At 38.1% G+C, this 12,567-nt stretch overlaps 1 protein-coding gene across 3 annotated transcripts in view; it reads left to right on the plus strand.

The window, feature by feature from the left end:
• Nucleotides 1–12,567, plus strand: part of kif26ba (kinesin family member 26Ba) — a 105,784-nt gene that overhangs the window by 48,304 nt on the left and 44,913 nt on the right. For all 3 annotated transcript variants that reach the window (XM_028014342.1, XM_028014344.1, XM_028014343.1), the window contains exons 4-5: nt 234–415; nt 7,364–7,574. In XM_028014342.1, the coding sequence (XP_027870143.1) occupies nt 234–415; nt 7,364–7,574 (393 nt within the window). The remainder of the gene's footprint in view (nt 1–233; nt 416–7,363; nt 7,575–12,567) is intronic.

The raw sequence follows: 12,567 nt of genomic DNA on the forward strand, positions 1-12,567 counted from the left end.
TTTATCTTCTGTTTTGATCTCATCTTTGTGAATGTGGTGACTAAATGTTCAAACTAGACTTGACAAATAAGTAAAAGCAGCCTCAATGCTAATTTACCACCTATGACTTGTCCATAGTGCGCATGTATGAACTTGGGCGTATTATTGGTAATTTATCTTTCAAATTGTTGTTTTTCTCTGTAAACGACTCTTGTTTTGGTGAAGCATTAAGAATCTCCTTTTCTTTGTTTCAGATTTCCCAGATGATCTCTGACGCTTCAAGAGAAGGAGTGACTGAAACGGCCCTGAACCGCTACAACTCTCACTCCCCTGCACGCGCGAATTCTCCATCACACACAAACTCTCCCTCCAACACGCCGGCTGTAACCACCTCAGCACCGACTGCCACTTCTGCAGCTGCCTCCTTCTTCGCCAGGTACAGTAAGACATTTCAGACCTAAATCTATCAGACTGAATCCACCAGAGGATCATATGTCATACGTCAGTCAGTCTGGGAAAACAAAAGTTTAATTAAAACAACAAAAAACAAAATTAGACAATGATTTCTTGGTATAAGTCATTATTTGTCTACTTAATTGAGTCCAGAAAAATGCTTAGTGAGATAACATGAAGACATACGTAACATGGATACAACATTGATGAAAAACACGGTACACTCAAAATGAACAAGTGAATCATTCATTCACTGTATCTGAAGGATTGCTGGTCCATCATAACTAATTAACTGCTTCAAATCACATTTTAAATGATACCGATGGTTTCCCTTTGTTGCTTCACACCTCTTCTCTGCTGTTCATTCTCACATAATTAGATGCGTTTGTCTGATATATTCATTCTTCAGTGTACCAGACATAATGTTGTCTGTCAGAGCCCCAAAGTGCACCCCGACACTCTTAAACACACACGCTGTCTTGATCTTTCCCCTCTTCAGTCCACTGAGCTGTCAAATATCAAAGGCTGTTTTATACAAACACACACATCTGGTTTACATTATAAACAAACATCCAGCTGTAAGAGCTTAAAAAAAAAACTCTGATTGCTTAGACACGTGGAGTCGCATAATAGTGTCCAGAGTTTTACGGACATGGAGTGGTATAAGAGTCTGACTGTATGGTCAAAGACAGCACAGCTGGATGAATTAAAACAAACATTAAAAAGTGTATAAAGCAATCTGTCTTTTGCTTACAAGTACAGGAATGCAACTACTGCTGTTAAAATGTATTGATACAGAAGTGATTATGAATAACACAAATTTCCAAACGCTCCATTTTGTCCTTTTATAAAAAGAGTAAGGTGGAAGTAGGGCTGGATGGTAAGGCTGAAAAACATGTCACAATATAAGAGTTTCATCTCAGTTGATAATTATTGAGTAGTTTTTTTGTTTTAAACATCTAAAATACTGCATAACCTTTCCCATTTCATCCACAATTTCATCTTTTTATTTTTAAGCAGTTACAAAGCACAGAGGTAAAACCTGAAACTGCTGCTGCGCCAGTTACTCAACAGGTTGTTGCTAGGGAACCAAAACCTACTCCACAAGTTGTTGCTAGGTAACCAAAGAGCAAGAAAGTTGGTTGATTTCACCAACCTTGCTTAGCAACCTTGAGAGGTTGAGCGCCTAAAGTCTTTCCTCTGCCTACATCCCCCAGAATGCTGTGTGGTTCTGGATTCAGTGCAGTTCAGTGAAATTATTGAAAATTCTATCAGATATAGTTTTTATTGATATTGGTCTACATATATTGATATACATTGTTATTGATTTATGTCCAGGATCCCCTAATTTGATGATAAAACACAGATGATAGACAGCTTTCAAAATGCTAGAGTGCTACTTAACTCTCTAAGCAACCAGAGAAATGGATGTAAACACTACAAATGGTATAGAAAAATGTTATGGATTTAATTCCTATAACCGCAAAATAACATCTTAAACCAGTTCAGATCTACTCATGTGCGTCTGTTATGCTTGTTTTTTCTCCCTTGTGTCATTGTAAAATTTTATTTTTTAGTTGGGTAAACATGCACTTGGTTGTATTTTTATTTATGGTTGGGATGATGCGGGAATGTTTGTGCATTTATCTATTAGCCTGTGTTTACAGTCAGTAAAATCAGCCTTGCAGGGCTGATGCAGGTCTCGGTCTTTACTCTTAGACGTGGTCTGCATCCAGACACAAACACAATCTTCGCTGGGCTCGCTGTCTGCACACTGCCAAATCCCTGTGTCCACTCCATGTCCTCTCACCTGATCCCCTGTCTTCCTTTATTTCTCCTCTGCCTCCCCTGCCTATCTCCATTTCTTGTTTTCTCCTCAGCATGCAGCTCTCCGGTTTTCATTTAATTGCTCTCCTCCTTTCCCATTGTTCTCTCCTCTCGTTCATCCACACCTTCTCTGTTCCCACACTGACCTTTCCTTTACCTCCACACTAATGCATATCTGAGTAATATCTTTCATTAGTGGCAATCTGTCTATGGAATATGTCACACTTGCACAGCAGCTCTACATCTTTGCCGAGCCGCAGCGGCCCTCTGGGGACACTGGGATAGAGACTTGCTGTGGTGTGTGCATGCTCTTACTCACAAGGGGGAGGGAGTTTCTATCAGTGCAGGAATTTTTTTAACTGCATGCTCCGAGGATCGGATCTATGGGGATTTGGCTGGCTGTGTGTGTGCTGCATGAGGCAGCCAAATGAATTGGCCCCAAGTGAGTTGGTGAATTGAGAAGGCGTTATTTTAGATGGAGGATGGCAGAGATATGTAGGTTGCTGTCCCTTTTTCTGACCCTTTACATTTCTTGCTGACATTTTTTGTGTTATTTAAGGAAAACGGTTTCCTCCAGTGATAGATAAAAACAAATTTGCTACCCATCAAACTGGTGGATCCAGCCAGATGGGACAAAAAAAAAGAAGAAGTCATTTGATCAGATCACGTACACATTTGTTTTGATTTTTGCTCACACAACCAAGAAAAACCATTTTACTGCCACACGGCAAATAATTGTTGCACCTTATGCTTAATTTAGCCTCAATCATTGTGCCTTTTGTTGTTTCGCTTTCCCACTTTACCTCCAAAGTAACCGACTTCACTTGGTGAAGTTTTTACTTCTATCCTATTAGTTATGGGGTAATGAACAGTGAGGAAATACCCACAAAAATATCTGAACTGAATCAGAAATGAGAGTTTTTCAAGCAGACAGAACCAGCTGTTGTAGCTGAAGTTGGCAGTACGGAACAATTCCAGGTTTGGCAGCTAAACAGAAGCCATAAAAGCAGCATCAGAAGAGATTTCTTTAAAACAGCCTCAGACGTGAATGAAAACAGGAGGAAGTAGTTTAAAAACGCGTTCACAACAAATGCCGGATGAGTGTCAGGCGCATCCGGTTTACATTAAAAGTCTGTGTCGCGGCGCGTTTCATGCATCTAGTGGGGCGTGATTGGAAGCGTTTGGGTTCCCAGGAGTGTTTGACTCATCAAGCGTCCGACAAATAGGCCGGCAACGGAAAACAACGGCTAAAGCAATTTTGACGCATCTGACGCGCCATTGACTCACGTCCACATAGACTTTGGATGTGTGCAAAACGCTTGGTCGAGAGCAAAATGTCAAGAGTCTGAATTCATAGTGCAGACACGTCAAACTAGAAGCGTCGGATGCGTTTTTTACGTGTGTTATGCGTTTGATGTGAACTCACCATATATGTTCAATTTTTTTTTTCAAAAGTGACTTTAACAAAGTGAATCTGACCTCAATGCACGGCCTGGTGGGTTTATTAATGGCAGAATCCCAATGAAGCTCTGGGTTAGAAGCGCCACAAATTCAGGTAATTCAGTTTGCAAATGCAGATTTGAAGAATTGCATCAATTTGTTTGAGGAGACATTGATAAGAGAACACCACAATCACAGTGGAGACGAACAAGGAAGTGACCTGTGACCCACGGCTTTAAAGAAGTTGGAGATTTTGGGGCAACACGGGAAGTGGGCCCACCAAAATAAAAGCCAAATGACTAAATGTGGGCTACTGGCACACCGAGCTGAGAGAGGAACGGAGATGACAGAACCTCAGAAGTAGTAACATTTGCTATCAAAAGTCCAAATTCAACCACGAAAGATTTTTTTTTACTTCGGAGAGAATCCAGGTAACGTATTTATTATATAGGTTGGGTTTTTTTTTTTGTGCCTGTTTATTAATTATTCCGGAAGCATTTGCTTTTTTCTTGTAGAAACAACAGGGAATCAGAATTTCTTTTACTCAAAACTCATTTGGATCTGTGGGATCATCAGTATAATCACTGACCTTGCAATCCATCCATTAGCTAAATATTCTTATCCTTACAAAGTCTTGCAAATGCAATTCTGTTTTAGAAATATCCAGAATTTTCTCACGCATTTGAATTAACTTGTAATTTACAGAACAGCTACAACAGCAGTCCCTATCATTTCCAACAAAATGTGGTCATTTCTTTAGCCACATGTCCATGTCAGTAGATAATATCAGTAAAGCCAGTCTTCTGTCCAAGCTGAACAGCCATTCTGACCTAATACAACACACAAAAGCTCACATCCTCATGTCCACCATCACTCTGTCTCCCCTCACATCTTCTTCCATTGATGGCCTACTAAACAGAAAGTAATTAACCACTGAACCAACAACACAGCCAGGAGACACCAGCCATCAATCAGCAGAGCTGTTTGTGTTTGCCAGAGAGGAGGAAGAAAACAAAGCAGCATCTTGTTACCAGCTGACCTCTGATGCTTTCCAACAAGAGTCAGATACCTGAGGTCTATGAGGGGAGAAGAAGTGTCAGTCGGTGCTGAAGGAATCGATGCTCTTCGAAAAGGATGAGTGGGTATATGGAGGGCAGCAAAGAAGTGAAGAGGATGGAGAGGAAAAATAATGAGTGAGAGAATGAAACCAAGGTTTTCAGGATGGTGGAGCCCAAGAAGGAACGAAAGACAGAAAAGGGAGTAACAGAGAAGAGCTGATGATTTGATGAGCCGATTGATGTAAAATAACTACAGTTCACTTTACGGTTAGTTTGAAATAGACCTGCTCAACCAAATCCCACACCACCAGTTACCAGCTATTGTTTGAGTGTTTGTTACTTAAATTTATCCAAAGATTGAATCACTGAGGAAGCGAAAACATTTCAGAAACATTCAGAAACTGAAACCCAAGTGTCTCCCCACCAGAAGAAAACTGTAAGAAGAATAAGATATACATTTTTTTTTGCTTAGCTGTAAAGAGTCCCAGCTAAGCATTATTGTAGTGAGAGTGAAAAACGAAAATGCATGCAGGTTACAAGCAGGAATCCCCTGCAGCAGAGTGAACAAATCCATCATTGTCACGCCTCTTACTGCAACCATCAGCAGCACTGCAGCGGCCCCTTATTTCATTGACAGCACAGAAATCACATACAATATTAATGAAACACAGAATAGAGAAAATAAATTCACTAATGCTTTAAAACCTCCCATGATTAGACGGAGCATGGAAACTGATTTCAATACAATCCTGCAGCAGACAAAAAGATTTCAATAAATTTCTTCACATGATGCATGGGGAGGTTTTGAACATTACACCAACATAATACAAACCTGTAATTGCCTTTGATCGCATTTCAAGCGCGTAAGCTTAGCCTGCACCCTCAAAAAAACCCAATTAGTGGTCTTCTCATGGAGGTTTGTTTCACACTGTGTGCAGTCAGACACACACACACACACGCCTTCACACACAAATCTCCAGGGAGAGCCAGTCAAATGGTGAAGTGCTTCATCGTAACACGGGTCACTTGATTCACATTTCCCTTCCTCTCCCCCTCTTTCCCACTCTCCTTTTGCCGACTCTCTCCCTCACTCTCATTTCTGAAACTTGCTGCAGTTAATTGAAAGCCAATGGTGTGAGAATACAGCTTCTTGACAGAGAGTGCATCAGGGCAGAAGGTCTCTCGCTCTTCCTTCCTCTCCTTACTGTACATGTTCTCTAAATTATATATGTGGGTTAAAGCAGAGCAGTGCAGGAAGCCCTGCTGCAGCTGTTTTAGTGGACTTTCATTGTGTTCAATTGGTGATAGAGCAGCTGGATGTGGAAGTAGTTACAGTTGGTGCAAGGAATAAAATAACATCTTTCTGTCTTTGTACTCTGTAGTGTGCATTAAACATTCAATGCCCAAAAACCACTGCAGAGTTAAAACTTCTGATTTATTATCATTCACAGGCTCTGCTGGCCATAAATGACATATTTCTATATTTGACTCATGAATATCCATCATTTTTAACTTTTGATCATATAGATTTAAACTGTAAATCAAGAAAAAAATTAATTAGGAGAAAAAGTCATTAATATTACAAGTATAAAGTAAATATTATGACTATTATTGTAAAACTGTGACTTTATTCTTGTAATATGACTTTTTATTCTCAATTTCTTTGGCTTTATTCTTGTAATTATACGACTCTATTGTCATGGTTTTATTTTTTAACATTTCTTCAGCCCTAATATGCCTTCAAAAATCTGTTCTCTTTTCAGGTTGAAAAAATATACACAACTTCAGTGACATTTCACAGCAAACCAGGGTGCAAAGCACACCAAAGACTAAATCTTACCAAGTATTTTTAAGAGTTTTAAAAATACTTGGTTCCACTGACTGGTTGTTTCATTTACTTTATTTTTTCATCAATATTAAGGAATTATTTATTTAAAACAAGCTGATATCTTGCTAAAAAGTTACTTATATGTTAGTTTTGCCTTATTTCAAGTTCACTCAGATATTTCCACTAGAAACTAGATGAAAATACTTGGTAAAATTTTGTGGTTTTGCAGTGAAGTTTGAACTCATTGTAGATTTTTTCTAAACAAAACAGGATAAGGTTTATACAGGCAGGTTAAAATGTATATGCCACCAATAACATCTGATTAAATTGCTCTTAGCAAGGTACAGAGAAACTCACCCAAAACTTGTTAATGGCTGATAAAAACTGTCTGTATATTTGACTATCAGTCTTTAAATTTGTTAATTTTTTGGCAATAATTTGGAACACAAAGAATTTTATTAATACATTTTCTAAAGCTTCATAATGAAGGTTTATGGGTGAAGGGAAGATGAACCAATATATTAAATTTATAACAGAAAACAAATGTGGTGTATGTGTACTTTTAAGCTTATGTGCATCATTCTGCAGCCAATTAGAGAAACTACACAATAAAAATCAAACTTGCGCAGAAATTAATATTACCTTTATGCCATTACTAAACCTATGCTGTCCTATGTTGAAATGTAGGTTTTTTAGATAACATTCAGTGAGTTCTTACGTCTGATTTTACCCCTAGTATTCTAATCATTTAATGGAGGTTACTGCTTCTCTCCCTCAGAGCTGCTCAAAAGTTGAACTTGACGTCGAAGAAGAAGAAGCAGAAAACCACCACGGTTGCAGCCCCTCTGACATCATCTCCGTCCTCATCCTGCGACCCTCATCTGTTCCCGACTAACTTCAGCTCTGCTTTGGTGACGATGCCTCCACCTGCTCCACCTTGTCTTCTTCGAGCAGCAAACAAGATCAAAGATACACCCGGCCTTGGAAAGGTATCAAGATGGCTTCTCTTTCTCTGCCATGTTATTTTCCCCTTAAAACTCAGAAAAGGTTGAATTTGACACATAAAACATTACCCATCATTAAATAGAGATAAAACATTAAAAATACAGCTCTGGGAAAAATTAAGATACCTCTTTAAGTCATCATATTCTCTGATTTTACTTTTTATAGGTATATGTTTGAGTAAAATTAAAGTTTTTATTCTATGAACTACTCACAACATGTCTCTGAAATTCTGAAATTCCAAGCAAATATTTTGTATTTATTTGCAGAAACTGAGAAATGGTCAAAATGCAGGGCTTTCAGACCTCAAATAATAATAAAGAAAACGAGTTCATATTCTTTTAGAAACAACAATACTAATGTTTCAACTCAGTAAGAGTTAAAAAAACAAACAAAAAAACCCCAATATTACGTGGAATAATAACCATGAGGTTTTCTATGAAGTTCAGTGCAGTGGGCTCTAATTTTTTCCAGAGCTGTAGATATGGACTCTTATAACACTTAAAACAAGTGTTAGTGTTAGTAATTAAGTTAGAAAACCCTCCTGCAACTCAGGATTTCTGTTCCTGTAATTTTTGAAAATATTATAAAACTCGTCTTGCCTGTAGGAAACTTCACCATGAAATTGAATTATGATGTTAAGTACATGTAAAGCAAAAAGCTGCTGACTTTTGTCCATTATTGAGATGTTAAACCATCTACTACTCTTCCACTGACAGTACGGGAATGAGTCAGTAGCTTAGGAATAAATTATGAATAAGCTGTGGAAATGCAACTTTTTTAAGTTAGTTAGTGAGTATTGCTCAACTTGTACATACATTTGTCATGAGGACAAGTTTGGAGGCATTACTGTATTAATTCTTAGTTTACTCATGATTTATGATTGTTGGTGCCAGATATGCTGGTCTAAGTATTTCAGAGACAAAAGTACAATGTTTGAGAAGAGGAAGGCAATGGTATCTCAAATAATCAATTGTTACGATCAAGAATATCATCTGATTGTAAAATATGTTGACTCTTGAAGTGGATGACCACTCTGGTTGTCAGATTAGAACAGGAATTGGAGACTAAAAATTTTAAACTTAAAATTAGAAAAATCCTGATGTAGATGACATGTTGATTTTCAAATTATGATTTGATTAATTTATCACACCTTATTAGTAATTAGCTCTTCTGGAGTCACCTCATTAGTACAAAAAATACTATTTTGTGTCTATATTAATGTGCGATTTTTAAAAAATAGATTTAATTAAGTTAATTAAAATTGATTGCGGGATTTTGTAGTGGGGTACAAGTACAGATAAATAAACTTCTTGCTTCCAAAGCTGTCTAAAATATAGAAAATACTGGTTCATTCCCAGATAAACCTCTTTATTGCTGAATTTTTTGTGAATTAGTCATACTTTTATGAACGGGAAAGAAATTGCTCTTTTTTAGACAAATGAAAGCAGAAAATTTGTGAAACGCAATCCAAATAAAAACTTTAAAAAATGTATATAATTTCCAAAAAGCCTGCAGCAACGTTAATAAAGACTATTTTAAAATGTTACAACAAATTCTAGATCTATGACAGGGAACTATGAGTCTGGATTAAAAGTTTGTATCTTAATCAGCAAAAAAAATGGCAGTAAAGTTAGAACAACTGTGTAAAGATATTTCTAAATTATGGTGTGTGAATAAATTTTTGAATGATCATTTATAACATAAAATAGAATAAACAGAAATGTGAATTTAGACATGTATTTAGACATTACTGCCAAATACAATTAGCCTAGCGTCATTGAAGAATCAGCTACTCCAAAACTCAAAGTGAATCAGTATGGGGGAAGTTGTTGCTTTTTGTTTTCTTATCCTTTCCTTAGGAGTTATTTAAGCCCAAATAGTGCTGTAATTTGCTGAAATACTGAGCTGTAGCATTTTATCCTGACCTTCACCAGTTTAAGTGTGTTCGCTTGCGTGTGTGTGTGTGTGTGTGTGTGTGTGTGTCAGCTGGGCTCCCCTGCTGTAGGATACCAAAATATAACCTAATGGTTACCATGGTAACACATTTCAGGCTGACAAAAGTCATCTGTCACCATCGCCACTGGGTGATGAAACACACAAGAAAGACAGAGAGTGTGTGTGTGTGTGTGTGTGTGCTGGGGGACCAGGCACACACTCGGCTCTCAAGTGTGTGCACTATTGATCGTCCATGTAATGAGTTTTTAGTGCCGCCCCCCTCTACAGTTTGAGGCTCCCTGACTTTGTGCCCCCAACAGCTGGAAAACGAACGACTGTCGGACAAAAGAATCAAACTTCCTGCGAAAGTTTCCGTATCAAGAGAGGAATTTAAAAAATAAATAAATAAAAGCATCCCGTTTTTGTATGTGTGTGTGAATCATCTGTTGTTTGAGCTCCATGTGTTGGGGCCATTTGGCTCTGAGGGAATTTGTCAAGTACGAGTGGAAATATGTGCGTGCCGTTCATATTAACTACCAGATGAGACCGAAAGCCATCTCTCTGTTCAATTACATTTGTAATGAGTTGCAGTAAAATGTTACAACTGTGTAGTCTGAAAAACCTGCCGATATTTAGAAAAGATTCAGAATAATATCACTTCCATCTCATCAGTGTTCAAGCAACGTTATTTGCCACTGAAGTAACTGGAACTACTGCTGGAATAAAGAAAATACAGTGCACAGTAAAATAAATACTGTTGCTATTTTGATTAAATTACAGTCACTCACTAAGAGGATCTATTTACCTTCCACATATTTGCTTTTAAAATCACTACAACTCAATGTGTTGTGTTGAAATGCTTAGTTTAATATTTTGCAACAGATAGCTTTCATTTTCTGTGTCTGTCTCTCCATATGGAGATGACAGATGTCCTCTCAGTTGTCAAGGAAACCATTTCTAGATTGCATATTCACGCACATAACAAATGATTCTGCCATCAACCCATAGGCACACATGACATACTGTATAACACAGCTGGAAGAAACGTGATAAAGAAGAAAAAACTCTTCTCACATCATACCTGGCTTTTACTTTTCTCATTACAGCTACATTTCAGCTAATTAAAATAATTTATTTCACTAATTTGATTAAAAAAGAGAAACTAATACCTGTTACTGACCTTTGCAACTACATCATTTAATCATTGGAGGCGCCATGACGGACGTCGGAAGTGAGGGACAGGAGTATTGAACTGATCGACTGAAGTGGTTTTCCCAAGTTGTTTTTGTCTGTTTACTCTTCGCTTCTGCTTGTTGAGTTGAGCTAATTTGTCTTTGAGCCTAACACACCTTTGAGGGTCATGGATGGCGGTATTTACAGAAGCTCGAAATGGCCAGCTTACAAACTGATCCATACTTCCCTCCTGACGTGTTGATCAAATTACAGATTTTGCCTGAATTCACACCACATGATTTTTGTCACTATGTCATAAACGGCGTTTCCCTTTACTGTACACCGGAGCAGCCTTAAAAACGAACAGAAGACGAGACGCTAACCAGCTAGGCTACATGACTGTGGGGTATTGTCTCCATGGTTACCAGTGGACGCGTACCTTCGCCATAATGCAATATTTGATATCTTTCTAATTATATTTACATATAAAGTATATGAACGTTAATCTTCTTACCTTGTAAAAAGTGTCCGCAGTTAGACTGATGGCTGACAGTCACTATGATTGACGGCTGCTGTCCATCACCGCCGCAGCTTTTTCCTCCTTAAGTTATACAATACAATAACAAGTTTGGTTTTCACCCTGGTCTGTTTGTGCAGCCGACCTCGCAGCATCCTATGACCATTTATACTGCGAAATCAACTACATAAAAGTGATATTATGCTACCACATGTGCGTTTTTTTGGGGGGGGGGACAGGCTTTACAGGAGTGTTGTTTGACGTACAGTACAAGTTTGGACACACCTTTTAATTCAATGAGTTTCCTTTATTTTCATGACTATTGACATTGTAGATTCACACTGAAGGCATCAAAACTATGAATAACACATGTGGAAATATGTACTAAACAAAAAAGTGTAAAACAACTGAAAATACCCCTTATATTCTAGTTTCTTCAAAGTAGCAACCTTTTGCTGTGATTACTGCTTTGCACACACTCTGCATTTTCTTGATGAGCTTCAAGAGGTAGTCACCTGAAATGGTTTTCACTTCATAGGTGTGCCCTGTCAGGTTAATAAGTGGGATTTCTTGCCTTATAAATAGTCATGAAAATAAAGAAAACCCATTGAATTAGAAGGTGTGTCCAAACTTTTGGTCTGTACTGTACATTATGGTGGAGCTGGCGGAGTTTCGAAGAGAGTGACGTGCAAAGGGTCAACAGACATGGCTAGCTATATGGCAAGCTCACTTATAATAAAATGTCTGTTTCTCAAGACAAATGAAAAATGTCAGTAAAATTTATTTTTGTTCATTTATTTTTTTCTAGGGAAACCAAAACAACTTAAAAACAGGTGTAAGACACTTCTTTTTATTTACATTTGATGTTAAACAACCTCTTACACGATCCCCACTGTCATTTGAAGATTTTCTAATTTCTTAAAATGAACCCATTGGTGAACTATGATCCAAAAATTCAGTAATTGTATACAAAGACAGGGCAGCATTTTATGATTTAGACCGAATACGTCGTCCATTGTTAAAGTTATTCAGCGCACAGTCACAGTGACACACACGCTCATGCAGACATACGGGGAGAAAACAGCTGTAGTGACATTTCTCCAGGAAAAATGTCATCTGCAGAGGGGGTCTGCTCCCTGCTGAAATACTATTTCCACACATGCACACTCCTGCTCTGGCCTGCATGCTCACAAATTCATAGGATTACAGTGAACATAGAGAAGTGTCAAGGAAGCGGCAAAGCTCCCGCTGGACGTGTGAGCGATACATCCGACAGAATACATGAAATTTGTCTGAGGCTGTAATGGCGGGTTAGTGTTGTCCCTGATTGAAATGCTGCAGAAAACAGATTG

Source organism: Xiphophorus couchianus, chromosome 4 (genome assembly GCF_001444195.1).
Source record: "Xiphophorus couchianus chromosome 4, X_couchianus-1.0, whole genome shotgun sequence".
Taxonomy (NCBI): domain Eukaryota; kingdom Metazoa; phylum Chordata; class Actinopteri; order Cyprinodontiformes; family Poeciliidae; genus Xiphophorus; species Xiphophorus couchianus.